General features: G+C 39.3%; 1 protein-coding gene across 1 annotated transcript; it reads right to left on the bottom strand.

The window, feature by feature from the left end:
* Nucleotides 1–311: 311 nt before the first annotated feature.
* On the bottom strand, nucleotides 312–17844 carry LOC121336084 (rap1 GTPase-GDP dissociation stimulator 1-like). The gene is made up of 12 exons (XM_041404897.1): nucleotides 17739–17844; nucleotides 16766–16888; nucleotides 16478–16607; nucleotides 14857–14981; nucleotides 13622–13747; nucleotides 12784–12927; nucleotides 8591–8725; nucleotides 6891–7016; nucleotides 3724–3863; nucleotides 2774–2900; nucleotides 1622–1750; nucleotides 312–445 (listed from the first exon to the last, which is right to left on the bottom strand). The coding sequence occupies exons 3-12, from the start codon at nucleotides 16600–16602 to the stop codon at nucleotides 312–314; spliced, it is 1311 nt and encodes a 436-aa protein (XP_041260831.1). The 5' UTR covers nucleotides 16603–16607; nucleotides 16766–16888; nucleotides 17739–17844.
* Nucleotides 17845–27936: the final 10092 nt, after the last annotated feature.

Genomic DNA, 27936 nt, shown 5'->3' with positions numbered 1-27936 from the left:
ACCAAACCACTGAAAAATGTATAATGAATGGTAATTGCCTGATCTTTCTCCTGTGATGTTTCTTAACCCCATTTGCTTGACAGGACTTTTTCTGCTGTGCGTTAGTGGCTCAGTGAGGAGCAGCAGTGGTGCAAGCATCAGGACAAAGACATGTGCTAATGTGGAGTTTTTCATGCACAGCTTTCAAAGCAGGAGCTGCCCCTGGGCTTCAGCAGTGTTGGTTGTGCAGCAGCATGACAAATGCAAGGGTTGCAGAGCTGATGGTGTGTGCCTCAGCAGCAGTGCTGGCTTGCCGTGTGGGAGGAGGGAGGTTAATGGGGTGTCTCTCCTCTCAAAACCTGTAATGTTGTGATGGCTTCCTTGACCACATCTGCATTGCTGTGACTGCAGAGTTGCTCGAGGGTGTCTTTGATCTTGTCCTCTTCTATTTCTTGTCTCAGATCACCTGAATGGGAGATGAAACAATGACTTTTATTTACCTGCCATGGTGTAGTGGCTCCCAACAATTGTAAGATAAAAGTTTGGAGTAGTTGCTGTTCATAATAAGCTGCTTCAATTAAAACATTAGTTTCAATAGATACCCTTTCAGCCATTGGAAGTATTGGCCAGAGTATATTTCCTCCTACTTGACTTCTGAGAACTGATTGACAGAAAAAAGGAAATTTCTGGCACTAGTTTGCCTGTATGCTTTTTGCTACCATTCTGTATTAGTAAGACTCAACTCTTAGCCTTACAGTTAGTCTATAAAATGCTAAGTACATACATCTCTGGAAAAAAGTCTTATAGATCGTGTCTGTTACGTCAATACTTCATAGTAGCACTGAAAGCTGCAAGTTCTTTATCCTTATTCCAATATCTGCGTGGCAACAGGGATAAAATAAAGAATACTGCAAAATCCAGCTTGTCTGTCAATACAGGATTTAAAAAGCAGCTCACCTTGTGATCCATCCTTGCCCAAGTAAAAGTGTTATTTTCAATTTATGTAATTTTTTGTGTTAAGATGTGAGAAACTGCCACAGGATTTTTGGACTCCTGGTTTCAAGGTGATGGTTTTTTAGTGCTACACATCTGGGATAGTCCCATTCTGCAGGAGGCATTTGAGATCTTCCCTGACCATGGAGTGAAACTGAAATGGTGCCCTTCACATGCTTTACTGAGAGTCGCTGTGTGAAGGAAGCATTGCTGAAATGGCTGCCTTATCTCAGCTTCTGGTTTGCTCACAGCACAGGCAGAACAAATGTATGCCTGCCTGTGAGCATGGTACAGACTCTTTCTTTGGACAGAAATGCTCTGGGACTGCCAGGCATTTGTGCATAGTGAAGCTGGACAAAGATGCTTTTACTCCATTACTCTAATTTTGCTATTTTGAGACTTGGTTGTATCACTGACTCACTGGAATAATGCCTTCCTCTCTTTTTATTTTATTCAACTAATGGTTTAATCAGCTTTTCACAGAGAAGGAAACTACTTGACTATAATTTTTGGTGATCAATACAGAATGAACTTCTAATATCCTTTACTTATTCACTGGAGCTTTGCAGGCAGCATATTTTGGTAACAGAAACCACTTGTCTTCACAAATATTCATCCTTCCCTCACAGACAATTTAAAATGAAGTTACCTGAATTAAGAAGTCTGCACAAAAGGCCCAATGAATTGTATTTCACCTCAGGACTTGTGTTATCATCTCGTAGAAGTTTGTGTAAGCTTTGAACTAGCTGTGATTCTTTAAAAGATTCTTCAAGAGTTTCTGAAAAATAAGCAAAGAAATGGTAACCCTGAGGTGTTATCTGAAAAGAAACTTTAAAGTGAATATGCTTCCTTTTTTAAAGGAGGTTCTGGACTGGCTTCATTTCAGGGATGTCTTGAGCATTTGTCTTCTGCACTGGAGAATTTCTGTGCTCCTTTCTGTACTGAATTTCTTTACTGGCCTTATTCCTGAAGACAGGACCAGTCTACTATTGACTGTGTATAGTTAACCTTGTAGTAAATTAAAACCTGCAATGTTCAGTGCTAGAAATGTTGATTCCCATTAGTTGCCTAAATTATTTTGAGAGTTTTAATGGTAGAGAAGCAGTAAAATGGGCTCTTCAGCCTTACATGTTGAGAAAGGAAATGACAAATTTCAAGTTTATTTTTCTTTTCAATTTACCTTTTAAGGTACATAGATTTCCGTGGTGTCTCTTTATTGTAATAAATTCAGACCTATTTTCAAGTTATACAGGATAAGTCTGAAAGCATTTGTTCCTAACTCTGAAAATGAGCTCAGGAAAAGTAATTTGAATCTTTATCATTTTCTCACCTGCTTTATTTGCAGCTTCTACAATGCCTTTTTATTTATGTTTCTGCTTTATTCTTTCCTTATGTCTGTTTGAAGATTTCTGCTACTTACAGACTTCATTGACTATTTGAGTATATTACTTGTCCTTATTTAGCCTTTATAATCTCATTTTTATCTCCATCACCTTCACTTCCCCCCCCCCACCTTTTTTTTTTTTTTTAGGTTTCTAGCATCATATTATGCTGCTCAAATAGTGCCTGTCCACACAGCATGATAATTTGACTCTATCCTAAATAAACAAAACCCTTCAGGCCATTCCCAAAGCAAATTGATTTTATGATCTGAATGGTGACAACCTTTACGTCATGCTGAAGAGCTAAATGTAGACAAGAAATGTGCTTTTTCTTATATGTTACTTAGAATTAACAGCATGACAATGTTTCTTAGTCATTGAGGATCTTGCACAGATAAATGCTTTTAGGAGGAAAATACCTAAATCGATGGCAGATGCTATTGTCAAGGCATTCAGAGCCTCATTCTGCATGGCAGCGTGTTCACTTGTTGTCATGGAAACCAGATGCTTCACTCCTTGTGCTGCCTGGATGGCTTTGACCACTTCCTGTGAAAGCAAAGGTAAAACAGATGGAAATCTAATGTAGGAATGCAGTAGAATGAAGAGGGAAATGAGATTGCACCCTTCAACTTCTGAATAGAGGGAAATTTGCTGCAGTGCAAACTGACAATATTCAAAGACTAGGGATAACATTGCTTTTGGCACTGATCATACATGTCTGCTTAGGACAAAATATACATTTATCTGTAAGATAAATGTATATTTTGTCACATTTCAATTTGTCCTTATTCCACTCTTTCATTTCAAGCCATCAAACTAGCAAGAACTAGTTTTGCTTTATCAAAGCCTGTGCAGAGAGTATCTACTTTGGTCAGTACCTCATAGTAAGGCATGGCTGGGATGCTTGCGTGTAGTAGCACAGTTTACGAAACCAGAAGCCTGTTTGAAAATGCCAGCATGTAAAGATCATGCCAGATTTGTCCATCATGGATAAGTGGGCTCTTTGGAATGTTCAGAGGACTGATATTTAGGACAGCTTAATTTTACCTTTGTAATTTGAAACATGTTTATGGTCATAGAAAAGCTTTACCTGCTTATTACCATTTGTCAGGCCTTATTCAAGCAGGGTCAATGTTGACAAGTGACAGTGAGTGACCATGGTGCTGGTTTCTGTGAGGTGTCTGTGCCTATGGAGAACACGGGTTTCCCCCTTATTGGTACTGAGGCAGACCAGAGAAGTTGTCACTGTGAACCTTCATGATTTTCATTATAAAGCTGCGTGTGCTGTTTAATCCCTAGCTCTGTCTCCAAGCTTTAAAAATACTTGAGAAAGGTGCAGTAGAAATCTGCAGAGCAGGGGTTCTGGTACCTGGGATCTGTTGTGGTGCAGGATGGATGCCAGCAGCCGGTTTGCCTCTCCGCAGATGCCGCTGTGGTCGCTCACGCTGCACCACTGCACCAGCCTGTTGAGCAGCAGGGGGTCTTGGCCCAGGATTTCGGCTGCATCAGCTGAAGAGAAAAACATCACCAAGAGGCATTCAAAATCAGACCCCTCAGTCTGTCTGCCACAGGAATGCCAATGTAGAAGTAACTGGGGTGGTGGACCTGTGCTCAGCAACCTTCAAGAACTCTAATTGAAGCACGGAGCTTTTAAAAGATCTTGGAAATATTTTCCAAAGGAATCATGGAGGGAAAAGACAAAATAAGCTGTGTCAATAGAATAATTTTAAAGGGGCTGCTGAAACAGGGCTTAAAATAAGCAACTTTCTGCCTTGGAAAACAAATATTCTGTTGTGATACTTCAGGAGGCCCATCCCCTTCCCACTTGGCTTTTGGCACTTGCACTTGGAGCCCTGCACAAATGTAATTGTGGCCTCTTGGGAGCCTGTTCATGCTGTTTTGGTGATAATCCATTACTGTTGGTAGTGTGGGAAGCCAAGTCTTGTTACAGAATAGCAGTGTGTCAGTAACTGGATGACCTGAGTCTTAAGAATGTGTGTTGAACCATGTGTAAGGCATTATCAGAAATTCCCCTTACTGTGGAAGAACCCTTTAATTTGCATTTCCCTGTGTTTTGGGAACCCTATCTCAAGACTTGCTAGAAATATTTAGTGTCTGTGGTTGACATTTGAAGAAACCTCATGAGATAACTTGTTCTAGGAAATGGAACTCTAATTATGTGAGCATCTGTAACAGAAGGGATAGGTTTGATAGAGGCATCACCCCGCTCCTCTTCCTTTAGCTGTCCCTTTCTCTGTGCACTGCATTTCTTTTGAGATAGACTGGAAGAACCAGATGGAGCATGCACTAGAAGGTCAGTGTCAATAAACCACAAGATTGCTCTGGATATTTTCCAGAAGCTGAAAGTCAGCCTATGCTCTGTCTGTTTTGGAGAAGGGAGATGGGGAAGTGCACACACTTTTTCATTTGTCCAGTACGCTAAGGAACAATCCGCATTTCAAAATCCCACAAGGAATCTGGGAGCTTATAGCCTAGCTGGCATACTTTGTTTTGGGACAAGAGTTACTGGGCATTCAGAGCTACCTACATGTTATCTCCTGTAACACAAGACTCTTGTTTCTAGTCAGATGTTCCTAGTTAGTCTGCAGAGATCACAGTAATCCAGCTTAGTACAGGAAGTTGAAGTAAGAGGCTGGAGGATGGAACCAGTTTAAGAGATTTGTGGCGAAGGTGGGTTCTTAACTCAGTTTGACAGGCAGTAGAGCTCTTTGAGATAAATTCCAGTTAGTTACTCTTAGCAGGAAGACCTTTTTACTTTATTCAAATTTGTCATTTTATGAGGTTGAACTTTCAGTCGTGCTGAAAGTCCTTTGGCTACTGAAGTGCACAAATTATTCTGCTTCTCTGAAGCCAAATGGTGGAAGAACCAGGAGTTAACATCTCTTTAGAGTAATGAAGCTGACAGATCTGCCTGCAGTTTTCTGTGGTTAGGAAGAAACCTGCCTCTTCTAGTCTGTAAGCCTCAGCATGTCTGCTGAGAGTCAGAGTAATGAATTTATACTAGATAAGGCAATTAAGTAATTTAGTGTGGACTTCTTAGTAGATGTGTGTTCATAAGGGTTTCAGACTGAGTTAATTAAAGGCAATGTTAGCTTGTGGGTAAACAGAATAGAAGGTAATGAAAAGTGGGAGAATTGTGTGTTCATAGGTGGGAATGGATAAACATTGAGTGTCCTACATATTTTATTCTACTTTGCATTTTGATAATTAATTTGTTTCAGATTCAGAAGTGCCAAATGCTGACTTTGTATTAGGGCTGGTAAATAAAATTAAAAAAGATAATTTAGTGTTTGATAATTTAGATCTATGTTACCATGATGTCTCAATTTTGAATGTTAAATGCCTTGTCACAATTGAGATATAACTTTGGAGAAATTACTTTACAACGACTTCTTCAAAGCCTCAGAACAAGAAGATGCTAGGTTTCTATGTGTCTTGTAGTGTTCATTTCCTACCACAGTGAAATGTAAGTGAAAGCAGCTTTTCACTGGACTGAAAGTAGTGCAGATTAATAGAAGGACTGGATCTAAATTTTCTATCATGCATGTTAATTTGATAAAATATGCAAATAGTTCTCATATTAAGTGGTGTCTGCAGTAGTGCAATGGAGTGCAGCATGGAATGTAGCAGAGTGAGGTTTTATCTTCTTCCATATGACTAATGAAGTGATGTCTGTAATTGTCCTATATAACTTATCACTCCCCATCACAAAATGGTCTTAACTATTCTAGTTTTAATGTATGTTACTGCTGCATATCAAAGAATCAGTACTGATTAATGCTCTAGAGCAGCTGCTCTGGCAATGTGAAAGACAGTACCAAACTGCATATGGCACTTGTTTTGTGTCACTGTCTGGTAAGAGCTAAGCAAGCCTAAGGATAAATTAAGATATTGAATTATATCTTCATGTAATTACAACACTGCATTTTGAGAAACATGCACAGTGATGTGCACAGAAAGATTATTGTTGCTTTTGCATACCCCCTCTGTGTTAAACTGAATGAAGTACAAGGAGATAATCCAATAGATTAACATGAAAAGTAAATTCAACATTTGAGCCACATGAGCAAGATAAAACTGGCAACATGTATAGAAAGACGGGTAGAAATTAATTTCTCCTGCCTTGCTCCACCCCAGCTCCCTTTATTCATTTTGTGTTCTCGAGTTCTTTATTGATTTGCTGTCCTGAGATTAGACATTAAAACCTGGCTCTTTTTCATCATGCTCATGCCTTGCTGCTGTGTCTCTGGTGAAAAGCATCTTTTTAGGCCTTTGCCCATTCTCACTGACTGCTGCAGATTTGTTCCATGTGGTTTGTTTCTCAACTACCTCTGAGGCTGACTGGGGCAGTCTGGAAAGCATGCAGCCTCTGGCAATAATCTCTGCTGGAAGCTCTCCAGATGGAGTGGAATTGGGTTAGCAGGACACTCAGCCTGTAGTCTTGCACAGCTTGTTTTGCAGGGGAAGGGAGGAGGGGAGCTCATGGCTGATCTCAGTGAAGTTGCAGGTGCCTACCTTGACCATCTGCTAACATCCGTAATGTTCCGAGGAGTTTAAACTGCACAGGAGGGCTCTCTGACCTTAGAAGCGCCTCGATCCGCTCTGCAACGCCTTCCTCCAGCATCTGAACCTTGCTGACAACTAGGAAATGGGAAAGAGGGGTTGATGTGAGGCTCAGTAATGGCACAAACATCTGAAAATGTAGATATAACATAACTGTTGTGAACTGTGTGCTGTGTTAGGCTTCTAGTGAAAAATCCAACTTGTTAGCAAGCTCAGAAATTAAGTCAGGACTACCTGAGTGCTTAGACTTCTCTTTTGGGCTAAAACTTTCATAGGAACTGCTTTTGGGTATTTTTGGTCACTTTTGATCTTAGCCCTGCCCAGTGCAAAGTACATATAACACGGCATTGTTGTTTCTCTTCCTTCTTCTAATTGTAACAGATTATCCATCCACTTGCCCAGTCCACATGAGAAAGCCTGTTCTGTGCTAGCTCATCTTAACTGAACTGGGGCCATATTTCTTGGAAATGGATTTTCTCTTTGTATTTGAGCTCACTGATGCCCTGTTGTTCATGCCTTTGTTTCTGTGCTTTCCTCTCCTCATTTTTGTGTCTTTGCTCCAGCGGTTGGTGCAGTAAATCCCTTGTAATAATCAGAAGCTTGTCTGCAAGGAGTCTTAATACTGCTTAACTGTGCTACCAAAAGCTGCTTCCTCCAGAGCAATTTTTTTCCTATCTTCTGCATATATTTCTGGGGGAGTGGTGAGGAAGATTGGACAGTGAAATGAGGGAATTAACTGTTATATCCTTCATCTTTTTATTGGGCAAATTGAGAAGCACATCCTGTTAGGTATCTTGCTCTTAATGTCCTTGTTCTTCAGTGGCACAGACTGACTCCTTTTACTAGATTGTAATGACTTTTTAATTTTTTATAAGCATCTGTTATCTTTTAAGATCAATGCTTGAATTGAAGAGTTTTCCATGTCTATTTCCAAGTGTTCACCCATATTTAATTCATGTTTATGGATTTCCACTCAGTGTCTTTCATTTTTCTTTTTCAGGTAGCAGATTATATTATTAAAAGCAATAGAGTGTGTGTTTCTTGAAGTTAGAGAATACCTAACAGATATTACAGATAAATTACAGATATTTTTATGAATTGATGACAAAAAGTATATTGTAGGAACAGCATTTTAAGTGTCCACACACTTGGAAACATCTAAAATGGTTTGTAATGGACTTGAAGAAAACAGAAAATCAAAAAGCTGAATGTTGATGTTTTATAATTGAGTTGAGCTTTTTAAAGTGCAGATTCAAAGAAGATTAGGATTTACTGGTTCTGTATAATATTAATGAATATTAGTGTTATAGAGGAGAAAGTTTGACATCCCTACCAGGTGTCTCCACCCCATTCTCTGTATTTTAAGCTATGAACCCTGTTCTGATTTTTTTTTTTTTTGTCATGAGCTGCCGTGTGCTATTAATATGAAACTACTTCAGCAGTTGGTAATGAGATTCCACTTTATGATATTTAAACTCTTGATGTAGATGAGAAACTCCTGATGAATTATTCAAATATATGTTCTTGCAGGGGAGGGGGAAAAAGTCAATTGCCCATCAGAACACAAGGGGCTGGTATTGGTGCTGGGCCAGAGGTGCAGGGGTGACCCCTGTGTGCAGAGGGTGGCAGTGAGTCTGTGTCCAGCTGTGCACCTGGGACGGCGAGGCTCTGCAGGGCGCTGAGCGCAGCCTGTTGCACTGAGGTGTCCCCGCTCCGCACGTGCTTCTCCAGCAGATCCAGGAGCTGGTGGAGCACCCCCAGCTGCAGCAGCCGCAGACAGTTCCCGTCTGAAGAGAGAGGCAAAACCAAGCAGGTGAGAGAGGTAAGAAACATAATGGGTGATGCAAAATCAGAATTCAGGGAGTCTTTGCCTTGACTGTTCATGTCTTGCTAAGATCAAGACTATAGCTTTTGCATTGCTTTTTGCAACCTTCACCTCTTTAGAGAGAAGTGAGCATCAGCTACCTGTAAACTGATGCTGAGACAGATTCCAGTGGAGCTTAGCTCAAGAGAGCTTTCAAGGGACAATCACTGTCAAATTCAAAACCATAGGTTCCCCAGTCCCTTTCTTTTCCCTCAGTACTGCTGCATTTTCCACTATACATGTAGTAGAATACCAGTGGCATTTTTCATTTCTCACCAGGACAGCTTTAAGGCTCTTTAATTTTGTATTCTACTGATTTAAGACCCTACTGTGAAACCAGGGATCTTACCCACCAATGGTAAATCTGATTACTAGTTCTGTACTGCTGTTATTCTTTGTTTCTATGAAATAAATTGTCATTAATGACTCCTTGAATGAATCAGAGCTGGATTTTTCTTACCTTTTTTTGAGAAACCCTTTTTCTGAAATGAGAAGTCTATTTGTGCTGCACTTACATGAAGCTCAGAAAATGAGTTGACCTGGAGAGATCTGGTTTATTAAATCCCAGTGAAAGAGCAGATTTGTACATTCCAAAAAACCTACCACTATGCCCAGCAGTGCTCTGCAGTATTTTGTAAGTGCGTGTCTGGATGTCTCCTCCTGTCTTTGCTGGACAGGTGGCAGCTTTGTTTTCAGAAGCTGCTTAGCTCACCTTGTTAGGAAATGAGGAAGTTCTGCTAAGGAGCAAAAGGAAGCCCTCTGTGCTACAGATGGCATCCTTTCTGGAGGAAGTTTTTTGAAGATGCCATTTGGAAAATAATTTTCTGTATTTTTCTTTATGCAGTTTGCTATGCCCTAAGAGAAGTATATGCCTGACACACATGAACATCTCCTTATTGTGTGCTTTTACCTTGTGAAAGCTGTTTGTTGAAAATGGCAAAACAGTGTGAACACTAAATAGAAAGATTCACCTGGAATAAAGAGTCATCCATGGAACTGCACACACCTCATGCAAATACATGGTTTGGCCAAAAGTAGCTCTAGTACTTTGTTGCAGTAATAAGCAGATGGGACTCAGTTTCTTCATGCAGAAAAGCCAAATGTTACAGCTCATTTTAGTACAGTTTCCAAGAGCTCATGTATAACTCTAATTGGTTCATAGCTTTTTTTCCACTCAAGTAATTAGTTAGAAAATGCTTGTGTGTGTATGTGCTAAAACTGCCTCTTTACCCAGGTGTTTACATATTTTCTTTGTGGATTCTCATGGGACAGACTCCTTGTTTTTTGCAGGTGCAAATGGCTCTCTTTCCAGAATAGTTTGTTGTGCTCACTGCTTCTCATTCCTCTGATTCTTTCTTATGGGAACTTAGAGGCTTAGCTGGTAATTCAGCAGAGCAAGGCCTGATTTTATAAGGCCTTTTTTTAATAATATCACTACCTGTATGCAACAGTACGTCTCATGGTTCTAACTGAATTTACAGACTGAGGTGTACAGACTTCTAATTTTGTATGTATAGCGTGTAAGAGGGGCCTTAGTAATTTTAATACTTTTACTGGTTTGGATGTTATTTCCACCTCAAAGTCATAGACACTCCTGTTGGCTTTTAAATGTGCTGTCTTTTGAACGAGTGCCTATTATTCTTTTCATCTCTTAACATTTCACTTAGTAGCCTGTTTTTCCTCTGTATTCTTACATATGTTAGATCAGAATTTGTCAAATGCTTTAAAAATGTAGTTGGATATGTTCATGAGGGAGCTGTCAGTCTGTGAAACAGTTAGAATTCTACTCACACAGAAGTATTTTGATACCATTTTATGCATACATTCTCTAAAGCTGGTAGTTTTGCTTGTCATTCTTCAAGTGTTTTCTTGCCTAATCCTAATCCTTGGAGATCAGAGTATACGAGGAAAATTGCCCAGTCCTCCTTAAGAATAGGCTCCATAGAAATAGGTCACCTCTTTTGGTCTGATAAAGTTCTACAGGGAAAATATTTTGATCTTCAGATAGACTAACCTTAATTGAACTTAATTTCTCTCCTCCCCCCACCTCTCAAACTGAAGAATGTCAGAACATTTTTTTTTTACCCTCATGTAGTAAAGTGCAAATAGGCAGAGCCCATTAGTGGTTGCCTTGCTTTGATTGTCACAGAGTTCCAAATTGCTTTTCTCTCCTATGGAGTTTTTGCTTGGATAGCAGCAGAACATCCAATTTAATGGCTCATAGTTAGCCTGATAGGAACAGCTACTTTTCATAGCTGCAAAAGCTGTCTGTCATCTTTTCACTGCCTAGAAGTCATTTGATGCTGAGAACAGATTTCCATAGGATTTTTTTTCTCTCAGATTAAAAGCTGTGCATACATCAGTGGCACACACTGAGGCATGAGAGGGATTATTGAATTCTTCCACACGAAACATCTAATGCTGTGGTGGGGAAAATGGGTGGAGAAGAGCAAGTGACAAAGCAAGCCATTCAGCTGAGTAAATTGAAATGGCCAGTTGAAGGGACTGGGGGCACTTCTGTGGCCTTTGTAGAGCCATGATGCACAATGGCTGATTCAGAACAAGGTATGAGGCAAGGAAGAAGGGAGTCTAGAAAGGTTGTAAGGTAGAGGTGAAGAGATGTATGGATGATAGCTTGCTTTAAAAAACCCCCAAAACTGACATTCAGACAGATGTGAGGGGAATTTTTCCTAATAATTAAACAACTATTAATGCAGAAAGTTGAGCAATTTTGTTAATTGAGTTTGAAGCCAGTACAGTAGCTATCAGTGAGATAGGACAGGAAGTGTGGGGGGGATCTTTTGCTGATTGATTGAGCACAGCATGCTTTCAAGGAGTCTGCTCATAAGAATATCTCTTTCTGTCTGCAGAGTATAAAGGCTCATTACTTTCTATAATAGGAATTGAAAGATAAAATGGCTTATCTTGAGATTTCTTCCCATCTCAATATCTGAGAAATCCTCCCTTCCTAAAAGAGATTTGAAATGTAAAACAGCAGTAACTCTGTGGGTTTTTTGTTTGGGATTTTTGTTTGTTGGAGGGTTTTTCTGTGTGTTTTGTGGGTTTTTGGTGTGCGGGGGTTTTTTGTTTGGTTGTTGTTGTTTGTTTTTTTTTAATTTCTAAGAAATATATTTGCCATTAAGTATTTCCAGAGTTTCCTCTCTAATAAAGTGTGGTTCAGCAAAACAAAAACAAAAACATTGCAAAGGCTTGCATACTTGATCACCCCTTTTGTTATGATTATGCCCCCCAAATTATTTTAGTATCAGTAGCATCTGTAACTTAAAAGCATGCAAGTCTCTAGTCTGCAGAACAGAAAGTAACTATTTCAGAACCAGGGAGTAGTCAAATCTGATAGTGTTGGTTTTCTCTGCACTCACAAAGTGGCTTTCCATCTTTGAAGGGTAGAGGGTAACCAACCTTACCATTTCTTTTGTAAAATTGGCAATAAGCCTTGCCCCTGTCTTGGTACCTGCAAGTGTCTGGATGTGGTGCAAGTATCCGTGTGCTTAGAGATGATGCCACAGCCCTTAGCAAAAACCTTCTGTATGTACTTATTTGTGTTATGAGAAATAGAGACTATCTCATATCTGATTATAATTAGCCCCCAAACTGAGCTGTTCTGTCAGTCAGTGATGACTTTGTTGTTAAGGTGAATAATTGAAGACCTTTATGTTGTTGATTGCTTTGGGGTTGAGAGTGGTGGCATGCAGTGTAAGTGGCCAGTTCTTGATATTTTTTTAACCCATGTTGCCCAAAATACAGCATAGCAGTAACATAAACTAAGTTGCTGTTAGGCACAAGCACTGGGCTATAGGCTGTAGAAATGAAAAGGGTCATGCCTGAGAATTCCTGCAAGGATGATAAGAGATTGTGGATGGTTCAAGTAAAACAAACCAATGGAAAAGGAAACTCTTCTGCTAGAGAGACTTTTGGATGCTAATTCTTCATGTACCTGGCCTGTAATATTCCCCTTTTTACCTCCAAGGAGCAGAGAGACAATGAGATCTGATGCAGACTTCACAATGCATGTGTCTTCAGCCTGGGAACTGCCTTGGAGCCTCAGCAGGATCTCAGACAGCACCTCTGGCACACCTGCATCCACCAACTGCACTTTCAGAGTATCTGTAGAGATTACAGTAAAAGCACATTAAAAGCTTCTTGGCTCTTTGTGGAAGCATTTCAAACTAGAAAGCTAAATCCCTGAACTTTATCCAGTTGTTTTCCAGGTGCAGTCACTGTTTTGGTTTTGTTTGTAACAGCTTTCTGGAGCTAGGATGACACCAAGGCAGAATGAGCAAAGCTTTCTGAGTTGGTCTTTGACATTTCTTGTGCTGCCAGTCATGAGCTTTCATGGATTTAAAATCTATCTAGATATTTTTAGTGTCAGTTCTTGTTGTACCGCTACTTAGAGTATGCATCTTCATAGAGTCACAGAATATTCTGAGCTGGAGGGGATCCACAAGGAGCAGCAAGTCCAACTCTTAAGTAAATGGCCCAAACAGGGATTGAACTGGTACCCTGTTGTTCTGATTTTTAAAATTAAAAGATGATCTGCTTTCCTCTTACCCACCATGGAGAGTAAGTGTGAATCTGCTGTCTTTTGGATCTACTGAAATGCAGTGGAATGGTACTCTCTCCTTCCTTTGTTTTCTCACCTGTTCATGTGGTGTTTGGGCCAGGATCTTGCATGTTCTTGGAGCTTATTTCTCCTTGCTGGTTCTGTTAGCGGGATCCCATGACAAACTTGGAACCCAGAGCTTAAACCAGTACAATACCCAGTCTCCGCTTGTTCCACCCAGACCAAAAGGAGCCTTACCATTTTCTGCAAGTGCTTGCAGGACCTCAAGGACAATTTCTAACCTCTCATGGCTCTCTGCTCTCCTCAGTTGTTTCACCAGTTGTTCAGCAACTTTTGTCATGCTTAGAGCTTCCTTGGCTGAATCTGTGTAGGTGATAAAGTCAGGATTTTGAATTTTTATTTGATTGAATGATTAAAGATATCTCCCTATGATCTGAAGTGGTTAGATACTGTCTTTGAAGGCTTTTTCTGTTCTTGTAGACTCTTCTGTTTCTTAGGACAGCACTGAGACAGCAGAATTCTATCCCTTCTCCCCCCCAGGTTCTTTAACTGTTTCTCTGTAATTTCTGTAGACCTCATAGGTGTCAAATTAATCCTGGCTTAATTTCACTGACTAGTACAAGTCCATCTGTAGTGCGATTATTTGTTATAACAATTGGCACGTGTCAGTTTGCTGTAGCAGTATATTTCTTGCCTTGATTAGGTGCTTCTAGTCTTGCTGGTATCCTAAACATCTGCAAGATGTATGTTAGCTAAGCTTGCCACTGTTTGACATAGAATACATTTCAATTGAATATGGTATTAAATAATATAACAGCTGTAACAAGGACTGACCTCTTTAGAGCATAATGTGACAGTGTGGTATCATGTCCCCTTCCCTGCATATCCCCCTAAATGCAGGAAGCAGTAGATCAAGCCAGACCATATATAGAGAGTGGTAATAACTTTGTACTTGGTCTTTTTCTTGCATTACTACTCACAACTTGTGTAAAGTAGGGCAAATATATTTTGAATTAGTGGAGATGCTTTTGCTTTGAAAACTGTGTAAATGAAAATAGAAGCTGTTTTAGTAAGTTATAGAAACTTAATTATTAAACAGAAATTATATTTTGATAAACAAGCTTTTAATGTACCAAATTTGAAGTAGTTGAAACTGTCAATTTATCATGTGAAGTTAGGCCATATCTTCATTTGGGGTCAAAAGCTGGCTGTCAAACTTAATTGTTGTAATGTAGTATAAGTAATTGCTGGTACTCCATAAAAGAGTAGTTATTTCTCCTCTCCAGATACTGTGGCCAGTTCCTGATTAGATATCAGTAGTGTTTTAAAAACAAAGCCCAAACACCAGCCCTACCCCACCCCAAAAACAAAGCCCACAAACCTGTGGGCAGGGAAAGGCAGAAACAGTGTGGAGATGGTATTTTGATCTAAGATGCAGAAACTTAAAAAACTTTTAACAAGACCTTACTTACCAAGGTCTGCCAGATTGTACAAGGCCAATAGAGCAACGTGGACAAGTGGTTCACTCTGTGCATAGTCAGTTAATATTCGGACCAGTGATGGGATCACTCCAACCTTGACCAGCTCTTCCTGAAGGCTGCCTGGTCAGCGAAGCAGAGGTGTTAAAGGTGCTTAAATCAGAAACTGATTAAATCAGTGGAAAGGGTCCAACTGAGATGCTTAGCAGCAGCAAGGTAGTCTGGTTCTTTCTCACACCGACAGAATTTGTAAAGCTTTTGGTGGTGGCTCCAGGCTAATGTGTGTGGAGGAAATGCAAGTTTGGGACAGATTTTTGCTAAACCTCCTGGTTTGACCTCGACTTAAGGTATTAAGCAACTGTGTCCATCCATGTGTGCTTGCTGAGGAAAACCCTGATAACTGTTTTCTTTCTTTTTGTAGCTTGTTTTGTAATGAATGAAGGCTTAACATCTGAAATGATTTTGACGGTGCCAAGAACAGTAAGATACAAATTGAACAGTGATGGTTGCTTAATAGCACAGTGGCACTGCTTTTGCAGCACTGTCTTGCTGAGAGCTGGGCTGTTGCTTGGGTGACAGAGTGCGTGGCAGACACCAGGAAGGCTCTGTTGTAGCACAGGCAATTGGAATTCAGACAGGGAATTGGTGAAGTTAATTTTTCTTCTCTTTGATGCATTTATTGCTGTGTTAGTAATATGATTTATTAAAGCGTGTCACAGTCGTCTTGGCAAATATGTGCTGGGCCTGTGCTCTGCCAGAAGGGAAGCAGATGTGCAGGATGGCCATATGCTGCAGCAGTGCTGTGTACAGGAGTTGCATGAGCAAATGGGAATGAAATTGTAGGGAAAAGCTTTTTTAAACTCTTGTGTCATTCCCTGACAAATACACGTGACTCACAGGGAGCTTAGTGGAATCTATACCGGGTGCCTATCACGCTTGGATTTCAGAAGAACAGTGAGGGAAGGCATACCCACAAATTTCTGAGTAAGTTGTGCAGATCCACACTAGAAGGATTAGAGAAGATAGGTTGAAGGCAGAGTAATGGATATGAGATACTGGGTGAAAATTTCCATAAATGTAACAAGTAAATGAAAATTGTTTAACTTTTGAGCCCAGCTGGTGCCCAGGGAATGTGGAGCACAAAGATCTCCTGCATGCAAGCAGTGGTTCTCAAAGAAGACTATTCCTTGCATGGGTAAATATCTCAGTATTTTTTTAATCTCTTTTTTTCCTAACACACTTTTTAAACAAGTGCTTTGCTTTATAGATGTTCTTATTACTTTGGAAGAAGTCCAAGCCATTCAGGATTTGGACCCAAGGCAAGTCTGCAAAATTGCTTAAGATATGTGTGAGGCTCTACTCCTCTTATGATTTCAAAGCAGTTCTGACAGAGCTGTGCCACTTGAAGTGTAAAAAATGTAGGGAGGAAGCCCAGAGTTCAGGCAGTGCTTGGGGTGCATTCAGCCAGGTGTCTGTGAGCTCTGTGAACTGCATACCTAACTGGAGGCTGAGGTGCATGATGTGCTCAGGTCTCAAAGTTATGAGTTACAGGTTGCAATGCCTTTTAAAATGATGCCTTAGAGCCAGGGAAAAACAGATTCTCCTCAGTGGATACTTACAGTTATCATAACAGATACGGCCAATGGCCCTCCCAGCGTGGAGCAGCATTTCTTGGTCTGTGCTCTCCAGCAAAGGTATCAGTGTTAGAACCAAACCTGCTTCAATACATGGTTTCTTCATTTCCTCTGTGTAGATAAAAGACAGGGAATTCCAGGTTTTTGCTATTCAGGAATAAAACAATTGCAATAGCAATAGCTGGTAGCCATGAAACAAAATTCAAGAGTGAAAACATGAAGCTAATGTGCTGTGAGATGCCTTGTAGTAATATTTGAGCATGACTTACCATTTTTGGCTATCTCTGAGAGCACGTGGGCTGCTTTCACTGCACATCGTGGATTGCCCTTCAGGACTTTTGCCAAAGTTGGGAAGATCCCACTCCCTCTGAGTAGGTGGAAGGATCTCTGCTCTGCAGTGACAAGAGTGTTAGCAATACCTGCTGTAGGTTTGCAGCTGTTTTATTCACATGTTCCTTTGTTTCCTAGAGTTCTGAGTGGGTATCTGTGGGATCCAAGCTTCTGATTTAACAAGGTTCTTAAAGGCTGTCTGAGTCTGAGTATGTGGGCACAGTCATCTGCTTGAATTGCAGCAAGTGTGGTTCCAGCTGATTACTCTGCTTTGTGCTGAATTGAAGCAGCGGTGGCAAGGCAAAGAGGAAAACAGTTTTATCTTCTCTGACTATGAAAGGATGCCTGCATAAGGCATGGGAAGTCAGGGATTAAGGTACTATTCCTGAGGCATGGCCTAGCAATTAATTCTGTAGGTAGGCACAATACCTTTTATTAGCGTAGCAATTAGAACAGACAATTCCCTTAGCCTTTTTTCATCAAAGATATGGCCAGCTGGCCTGAAGATACTAAATCACCATCTGCCAGCAGACTCAAATGCAGATTTATGTCGTTTTAGGAGAATGTAGAAAGGCTTTAGGGACTTTTGTATAAGTAGACTAGAAACTACTTTTAAAATGCCTGGCCTGATAGGGTCACCCTAAATTAATCCTAGGAGTTTGTAATGAATAGAATATTAAACCTGGAATTTCTCTGGAGCTTTTGGTATTTTAGTGACCAGAAACTTTATCTGGGCACAGGTAATTTAGTGAGTTTTAGACAGAGAGAAAAGAAAGCAACACAGCCTGAGGACAGCTACAGTTCCAGCAGCAATCACTTTTTGAAACAGAGATGATCAAAACAAACAAAACCTGATATGAATTCTTTTGATTTGTGCAAATGGTTGATTGGTGATCCAGAGTGATACTTAACTATCTTCAGTAATAGCCAGTAGAATCCCATTCAAACTTTCAAGGATCTGATCTTCAGCTTCTGTGTCATCTCCACAAAGCCCAAGGTATTCCAGGTGCTTATTCAGGGTTTCTAAACAGAATGGGATAGAAAATTTTGGTGAGGCAGCATGGAAAATATTGAGTTCTTGTGGTAGTGCTTTTCAGTGCTAATTATTATAAAATGATTTCCTGAGGGGTCCAGATCTAAATATTCTCATTTATTCCAAGAGCATAAGGTCAAAGGCGTGGTCACTTCTCAGAGAGCACACAGCTCTTGTGCAGGAATAAACATGCAGGGATAAATTCTATCTGGAAACAGAAATTAACATATAATAACTGTGGCAGAGTTTGAGGTGGGGAGAAGAGAGGAATAATTACAGGACCCAAATCAAACCTGTCATTTCTAAATACCTGTTTATCATAAAGACAGTACTTGCAGCTCAGCTATCTACTATGGCAATGGCCAGTAGCAGGCCCTGAAAGGATGCAAGAAACAGATGGGGTAGAATACTTCTCCCTTTGTTTCTGGCAACTTTGGCCTTTAGAAACATATTTACATCAATATATATCTAATATATCTTGATCAACGTTTATTTGGATTTTTTTACCTGTAATTCATAATTTTTATCTCCACATCACACAGTTTCACTGTTATAAGAGGAAGATACTTCCCTTTGTTTTGAAATATTTACCAAAAAGGTCAAAGTTGATGGCCTTTGAGTTGCTGTTGTAAGAGAAAGAAATTATCCTTTACTATTTGCTCTTCCATGTCTGTCATAATCAGATGGATTTTTACTATAGTCCTCCTTTGTAATTCCTCTGCCAATTTGCTTAGTATTTACAGAAACTTTGATCACTTGCCTGAATAATTTTCCACCTCACTTTTATTCTTCGTTAGGATCTAGAATTTGAAAGTGTTCTCAAGACTCAGATGAACTGGGATTCAGAGAGATTGTCATATTTTGTTTTCTACTCTGTTAATTCTTTGTCTATTGGAGATTGGCTTTTGTCCAGTTAATCAAAATAATCTCTTACCTTCCAGGCAGCAGGAGGTAACTTAAACCCCACCATCATTTATGATTTGGCCATCTTTTCCCCATGTAGGTTGTTCTGCATTTGCAGGCACTGAGCTTGATGTGTCCCTTTATCCCAAGTCACACAGGATGATACCATTTTCCTGCAATTATCTCCAGTAAAATTTGAGTCCTCCAAATAATAAAAAAACTCCTTACCATTCTGCTATTTCTAGGTCATTTATTAGTATATTGAATTGCACAGGCTCCAGCAAAGGTAACCTTTAATAATTTTGGCTTTCTATTGTAAAAGCAGCCTTTATTCTGCTCTTCAGACTTCATCAGATAATCATCTCTCATATCCCAAGATAACTTAGATAGAGGTTATTGAAAGGTTTGTAGAAATTGAAATGCATTAATGGTATCTCCTTTATTGACCTTCTTACCAGTTCCTTAAAAATATGTTTAGAGACAGGCTGAGACAGGTTGTGGAGGTTCACCTCCACAAAAGTCAGAGAGACTATCCTTTTTTATCCTGTCTGTGTTTAGTATCTCTGTGCTTTACTATAGTCCTACAATTTACCTGTGCAGAGATCAGACTTATGCGTTTTAATTTCCCACATTCCTCGCAACTGTTTTTGTAAACCCATCCCACTCTTACTGCTTTCAACTTTATTAAAGCTGTTGTTGATCTCAGTGCTGTTCTGCATGTCACAGTTAATGATGTAATGAATCATCTTTTTATCTCTTATAAACTCTGTAGTATAGCATCCAATTCTGACAGTTGGCTACCACTTATTTTATTGTTTTGTTTAGAAATTTTCTGTCCTTTTAATATGAAGATTCCTCCATCTGCTTTCTAAAACAAAAAGACCTAAAGTGACTGCAATTAATGTAAAAAATATTGCCGGAAAACTGCTGTCTGAAGTAGTTAATGTTTAGGATATTATGTAGGATGTTACCAAAACAGTAGTAAAATAGCATTTCTGCTTTACAAACAGTTTCATTGAAAATGCTGACTCATGAATAATGAGTCAGAAATTGAGGATTAATAATTGATCACTTATTTTTGTTTGGTGAACTCGCTATATTCTCTGTCCCTAATGTATCCATTAATTAATGTGAGATTTTTTTAAATGAAAAGACATGAATTCAGTGCATAAAGGAATTTACCTCTGAGGAACAGAAGGGTCCTGAGCTGTTTTGAAAAGAGAATGAAGTAAAGGGAATTGAAGTAGAACATAATTAAAAGCGGTTATTGCCTATTAAGAAGAAAAATGATATGGCTTAAAAAATTAAAATCAGTTACTTAAAACAGATTTGCTTTTTTGCTTTAAGGAAGTTGCCATCTCCAGAAAAATATCTGAATTTACCAGTTCCAGTTTTCCTGCCAAAATTTGCTGAATAAATAATTTTGTGTAAATGAAGTACAGTAGAATGCAGCTTTTTTACACAAAAAAGACAGAAAAAAACCCCAAACCACCTGAGCAACCTGACAGTTGAATCAGGTTAGATCTTAAATGAAGATCTAATGGGAGTGGGCAGAAGGCTACAGCTGCTGATTGAGCAACATGAAATAAATTAGAAGCCTATGAGATTGAATTATCTATTGAATACTGCTTTTGCCTTCTCAAGACCCAAAATATGTTGGAATTTGACTTCTAGTACTGTGTTCTTTAATTAGAACAATAGTGATGTTTGCAAATACATTTCTAAAATATTTCTAATTATAAAGCTATTTCTAACTATAAAGCTATGGAGAGACAGGATTTCTTAAGATGGAGGAGGTTGTTTTACAAATAGCAGGGAGCAGTCCATAGTGGTGTTTCATTGGGTCAGTACAGCAGTATCTAGAAATCCAGACGCTTTGTCATTTCTCCAGGGAATAGATAGCAGAATAGCATCATATGCATGATGACAAAGTCCTTGTAAAATACCCCTCTGGTTTCAATCTGTAGTATTTTTGAAATGAGTAGCATGAGTGGTAGCTGACTGGAGAGTTACTCATAAAAGCCTCACAGAAAGCAGCATTTAACTAGAACAGTATTAAAGTACTGAACCCTTTTCTCAGGGATTCAGAATTTTATCATGCTTGTTATTCATAAAAACTTGATTAACGTAATCACATTGGGTCTGATTCCTCAATGCTCCTTAATTTCAAGTCCTCTGCTTCTGCAGAGGCAGTGAAGTAGATACTGTTAAGATAGTTATTTATGTGAAAAAGCAGTAGACAGAACATATACAGATTGTGACTAAAACTGACCAGAAAAGAGTATTTATTTCTCCTTTGTGGAAAATTCCGGGGTGCTGACATTTTGTTTCATCCCATGCTGGAATAGATTGTTGGCACGGTGGAGCTAGAGGCAAACCAGAAGGATTTGTGTCAGGTTTTTTGCAGAAGTGGTTCTCGGCCAGCTGGGGGCTGCGTGGCGTGCTGCCCGGCCGGCGGGGAGCCAGGCTGGAAGGGTGCCAGCCAGGCCAGCCAGCTGGTCAGACAGCAGGGACTGCTCACCCCCCTGGCCTCTGAGGAGGCTTTTAGCAGAATAAACATGTTCTGAAGGAATACTATTCATTCTCTTGAATCAGCATTTTTGCTAGGATATCACTCATCAGCTTTAGTAATTCACCGTAGAAGAGAGGGAAATGGGCGCTCCTTGCCTGCAGGGCCTGAGTTTAGAAATCTCTTGAGACTGAGGTACAAAAGGCTTTTTTCCTGAGCTGAAGGCATAGATTATTAATTCACACATAAATCTGTACGTAAGATATTGAGTAAAAGTCATGGGAACCAGGCTTTTGCTGTGGGAGTTGGTTTTCGATCATCCTAATGAGAGCAGAGACAATAGTGCAGAAAACGTGCTGTAGCACAGCAACTTCATGTGGCTTCTGCTGTGGCGAAAGAGCCATGAGGAGTGAGCTCTTTGGATCCCTTGAACCACTGCTGTGTCAATTCTCAGTGCTAGTTTTGATCTATAAACTCCTCAGAAACTGAGAGAATGCCATATATCTCCCTCTTTCAGCATCTGACTTTGCCCCTCCTAAAACAGCAATGACTTCTGATTTTTTCCTTTTTATAGCCACTCACATATGTAGAAAATTTCCCTTTATTTCTAGAGGAAGTATAGATTCTATACTTCAATATAAATGCTACTCAGGACCCAAATAACAATTATTTATTGTTATTTGGGTCCTGAACAGTGTGAGCCAATTTGAGGTAGATCCCTTGAACCACTGCTGTGTCAATTCTCAGTGCTAGTTTTGATCTATAAACTCCTCAGAAACTGAGAGAATGCCATATATCTCCCTCTTTCAGCATCTGACTTTGCCCCTCCTAAAACAGCAATGACTTCTGATTTTTTCCTTTTTATAGCCACTCACATATGTAGAAAATTTCCCTTTATTTCTAGAGGAAGTATAGATTCTATACTTCAATATAAATGCTACTCATGGTATTACTTATTGTTATTTGGGTCCTGAGCAGTGTGAGCCAATTTGAGGTCTTGAATCAACTTGATCTAGTCAAATGCCTTGTGTTTTGCTGCCTCATCCTTCAGTAATTTCACATACTGAACTTATTCTTCTGTCACTTACCTTTAGTATAGTTTAGAAGGTTCTTCCATGGCTTATTATCATCAGTATTATTCAAAACAGAAAAACAAGGTAATGTGTTTATTCAGAATATAAAGATTGAGGTAGTTATTCACAGTAGGGGTCTATTTAGCTTTGTCTAATGTCTCTTGTAATAGATGATTAAAGAACAGTAAAAGAAGACATTATATATCCTTTCCCAGGTATGCTTTTTTCCTAGTAATCAACTCCACAGGGATCTTCTTTGGTGGAAGTTTCATGTTGTTTAATTGCACTTAAATTTGTTAAAGTATTTATGTCAAATTTGTTTGTAATTTAGTTTGCAGAACATGGACTAGAGGTAAGTACCACAAAGTAATTTTGGATTGAGAGAGAAAATAACTCATTCTTTTTTTCTTTTTTTTTTTCTTGTTGAAATTGTCATCTGGCCTTCTCTTGACTGTAGTTTGCTGTAAATAGTTGTATCACCAGGGCAGGAAACAGAAGTCCCTATGTTGACATATCCTGTGTAACAACTGAGGGATGAGGGTTAGGGTTGAGAAACTCCTAGAGTTCTGCAGGTCAAGAGTAGCTGAAAAGCATCAGGTGTAGCCTGAAGAAACTAAAATTTTAACTCATAATACTGCAAAATAGCTGATGGGTTTGTCTAGCAATGTAATTAAAAACAAAGCAAAAAGAAAAGTTGACCTGCATTCATGTTAGTGTGACAGCCTGCAAAATCATGTAGCTGTAAGTTTCCATTTTCTCACAGTATTTTTTTAATGCTCTTCCCTGAAATAGATAATGTAATTCCTGATTTGTTTTGCCATGTCCTAAATGAACCTATGGTAATGAATGTACCTGTATGCTGAGTAGAAGCATTACTGTATAGTAGTCGAAATAAAGCTCTAGGTCTCTTTGCCTGGGAATGTGATATTAAATTTGTTTCATATGAAACATAAAGGTGTAAACTGGGGATGGAAAAGTCCAGGAGGGCTGGCAAGTGTGTGTTAAGAGCAAATAAAGCCTGTAAGGTCAAATACATTCCTGCTGGCTGTGAGTGGTGCAGCTACATGATTATAGCATTTTGCTGTAACCAAGGGTAGCAAAAGCTGCTGCTTTTGATTTCATTACCAGGGAAGGGAGGAGAAAGATACAATTCAATCCAAGGCAAGATTTTTTTTTTAAATTTCTCCTGTGGTGAATTATTTTATTTCATCTCTAGAAAGTCATGCAACTGTTTTGGGACTAGGCTGACTTATATTCTTTCCAATAGAACTACCTTATCTTGGTACATGAAGTAGAGTATTGGAGGAACAGATCCTCCATCTCTTCAGACTTTCAAACCCATGGCAAGGAAATTGTCCTATAAATCAGATAAGCTATTATCTCTGTCTCCATGGAAAGCCACTTACGGCCATGTTAAAAGATACATTTTGTGTCTCTGTCACTGCACTCAGGGGTGATGAGAAAAATCACGAGATTAAAAAGGACCTGGGGAGAGAATTTAAAATTAATATCCTGAGGATGAAAGGGATATAATTATGAACAACTCCTGACCTAGCTGGTTTTTAACTCTTGTTCTTCTGCGTTCTTCAGGAACTCTGTTCAAGGAGGAAAGGAATAGGAATGGACGAGTATAGTTTTCCTAGAAAGCTGGAGCCCTGTCATTACCTGCGAATTCAAGTATCTCCTTCCAACCACTTTGAGGATCTGAAAGGGTCCATATTTTCCTCAATATTCTTTTCTCTTGGTCTAGACTTTGGGTAATTATTCTCAATGTTAATAGCAAAATACATAAGTGTGCTCTAAAAATACCTCTTGCCTAGAACTGGAAAGCAAGGGACAGCCCACTGTGTTGTCCCCAGAATTTAGCCTTTGCTCATTGCTTTTGAAGCCTTTCTGGACTGCATTGGCCCTTAAAGTATTCAATGAGCTCCTTAAAGTATTCAATACCTATAATTCTATGGGTTGGACCTTTGAATGTTTTGCTATTCAAAGAACATGAGAAAGTAGCAGGTTTTAAAGGAGATTTTCACTGTTTAGCCTGAGCAGTAGGTGGAAGGGCTGATGAAAACAGGAATTTAAGCCTGACTGGCTAGTACTTGCATTAATGTTCTCTATTAATCACAAGGATTAAATTTTTTTTTTTTTTAATCCATGTCTAAAATTCTCTTAATTGTCACAAATCAGGTAGGACAGCCACAAATGCTCTCTTTGATGTGGTGTCACACATGGCCCCCTTTTTTTAATGAGGTAAAGAAATCACTTAGCAGTATGGTAGAAAAATAAATTGAGATGGACAGAAGAAGTTTTCAGAAAACTAGTAGAGAAATGCAGGCTCAGCAGTAAAAGGAGATACTGATATTCTGGTGGTAACCCAAATTAATATATTGTTATGGTAAGAAAAAAATGGCAATTGATTGTGAAATGGAGATTGATTGGAAGGGGGGGAAGCAACTTATGTTTTTATAATTTTTGGCTTTATTCTTGGGTAACTTAATTCTACCAAGGAGGTAGTACAGCAAAAAGTGTGTGGGGAAAGCTGTGGGTAGAAAGCAGATCCTCTTTGTTTGTGGCTGATGTTATGCCCTGTGGAGTCAACCAGAAAAATGGCTGCAGAACCCTGACTGAAAACAGATAACAGGAAAAATATGATAACCTAAAACAGGTCAGTGAGATAAGTCAAAATAAGGCAGCCAAGTGCAGTCAGGGAGAACATATGTGCCAAAGAGCATGAAAAGCTGCTTAATTGCATTGTATTAAACTTGCTCCTTTTTTGAGGGATGGAGAATAAGGGTAAAATTCACTTTAGTGTAAAGGTATCACAATATTGTAAGCTTGTGTACCAGTATGTGCCTTTTTACATGCCTGATAACTTGACTTAGTGTTTAGGGAATAGTCTGTTGGACATACTCCAGCTTCATAGGCTAATGCTGAGCCTGAGCTCCCAGATACTCCATTTGTTATGCATGATAAGGAAATTCTGGGTCCAAAGGCTGGAAGTCATGCTTGCAGGAATAGCCACAAATATGCTGTGCTCAAAAGCAATGAGTAATATACCATCAGCACAATTTGTGTTTGGGTAATATTTTCAGATAGGTTTTTTTCTGTAAACAAGGGGTCAGGAAACTTGACGGTTTAAATCAAAGTTCAACTTCTTTCACAGTTGTTTGGTTCCAGGAGGTGTTGATTTCATCATGTATTGTGAAAGAGGAGTCAATTGTCAGTGTATCATGTGAGCAGATAAGCAATCAGACAAATTGTGACAGCTGGCTTCATTTATGGAAATGAATGAAATTTCTGTCTTGCTCACTGGAGATCTAGTTTTCTGCATTTGTTGAGTGATGTTGATCTCTAAAGACGCCTTTGATCATGCAGTTAATATACATCTTAAGTTTTGCAGCATACACTGAATTAAAGGAACCCTTCCATGTGGTTATCATGTGTGTATGGGAAGTGGGCCATAGTCTCAGCCAAATAGCATTCAGCCTAATTTTCCTCGCTTCCTAAATTTAGCTTGAAGAGCTGTCAGTGGAGAGAAAACCAATTAGACTCCATGGCAGAGAAAACACTAATTTCCTTTGGCTGACAACTCCTACAAGGGGCTTTTTGGCCAAGCAAAAGAACAGCTGTGTAAAAGCAGAAGCCTTTTTGCTGATATGAAAGCATCAGCCCAGCCCTCAGCTCTCCCTGCTAATCAATCTGCTGGGAGCGTAGGTGGGCGTTGGACACAGCTGGCAGAGCAAGGAGGCTCCACCAGGGAGCCCAGTGGCAGGAGACCTATGTGGGGAAATGGAAAATAACAAAGCAAATGCAATTATTGGCCTTTTGTGCTTTGGCTCCCCCTAAAAAGGCACAGCACAAAGGTTTCACTGTCCAGATGAAAATTCCTGAACTTCTAGGGATTAATTAATGGTGGCTTCTGTGCAAGTATAGGCCTGAGCATTTGTCTGTTCTCCTTGTGTGTGACAAATGTTTGAAGAGCTATAGTACAAAGATTTATTGTAGGCCTGGAAAGGGCATACATTTCACTTTTGCTGCTCTGGTACAATGCCAAAAAAGTGTATTTCGTCTGCAACTTGTCCTCTCCCTGCACCTGTCTTTTTCTTCCTAATTTCTTGTATGACTCCACTCAAGATCTGGAAAAAGCCATTGAGAGAGGGGGATTTTGTTCCTGCACTGTTGAAGGGGATTGCAAGACCTATGGAGTGAGGTACCTTATTAATCTCAGAGTTTTCCAGAATAAAATGGACAGTAGTGGGAATTTGCCTAAATTCTGTTAAATATAAATGATTTTGTGGCGCTGTCTGCAATTTTGTAGTGCTGAATATTATGGTGTTGATCCTGACATGTGCTTTTGACCCATTTTATAATGAGAGAGGTGTGAAGAGGATCCTTGGAAGGCACTATGGAAGTTGGTTGCATAATGGACATGCCAGGAATATTTTCCTTGCTTAGTGGGTGTGTGTGTTTGGATATTTTTATGCAGTATAAGAGACTTTGTACCATAAAAAAAGATCATTCTCTCTTCTGACACATATTTTAAAGCTATGGCCTTATAAGCTCTGTTGGTGCTTAATGCAAGTAACACACTGCTGTAAGATATGACCTACAATTTAGAGCTCTGCTCCAAACCCAAGTTGCTCAACAGAATCTGCTTACTTGTGCATCACTTTTTCAATATCTATGAAGTGTTACTTTTATGCTTGTTCCCAACAGAGCAAGAAGGATCAGATTTTAAATGTATGCAGGTAGGCACAGGTGTCTTAGCAATTTTAAAAATCCTATTTTTTTTTTCTCTGAGTAATTTCTTTGTTGTTTAAACTTAACTATGTTGACCTGGTTACCTGTGCCGTGTGAGTAGGTTTGAGCTCTGCTGCACGAGTGGGTTGGTATTGCCTGGACACTGAAGGTTGCAATAAGATTTTCCTGGACAAATTCATGTTTATGCAATGCTGTGCAAGCTTTTTTGATGTTACCTAGAACTATCTGGTTCAAAATTCTTGGCAGGTTTCTCTCAATTTTATTTGTCTGGAAGAAATGCTTGCAATCATTAGGAATTATCTAAATAATGTTATTAATATCAAAATTCCAAGTGGGTGGGAGGGGCTTTTCAGAAAAAGAAACATTTAATAGAGAGAGGGAGGGACTATCTCTGAGCAAGTCCTAAGATTCTTTTGCTGTGCTGGGCTTGTCTTGGCTAAATTTCTTCGTGGCTACATTTCTACCTATTGTTCTACCTTTTTTTTTTTTTTCCAACAAATAAGTTAAAGAATGATAAAATTATTTGGTAAAATAGTTTTGGGATGCTGGATTCAACACCTGTATTGAACAGCACTGATTCCAAATACTTCTGATAATTCTAATAGTCTGAAGATATTCTCTAATTTGTAACATGGGGTAATTTCTTTTAATGGGCATTTGTTTTTCTTGTCTGGAACTGGTGTTTTTGAAGGAGTTTCTACAGATCTTTCAATAAAGCTGAGCTGCTTTTATTCCCAAATGTTTTTAGACTTGACAGGATATAGTTTTGTACTCTTAACTACAAGGGACCATAGCAAAGTCCCCATTCCAGTTTATAAACAACAATGTACTGTC

Source organism: Onychostruthus taczanowskii, unplaced genomic scaffold (genome assembly GCF_017590055.1).
Source record: "Onychostruthus taczanowskii isolate IOZ18803 unplaced genomic scaffold, ASM1759005v1 scaffold22, whole genome shotgun sequence".
Lineage (NCBI taxonomy): Eukaryota > Metazoa > Chordata > Aves > Passeriformes > Passeridae > Onychostruthus > Onychostruthus taczanowskii.
This window is presented reverse-complemented; position numbering and strand designations above follow the sequence as displayed.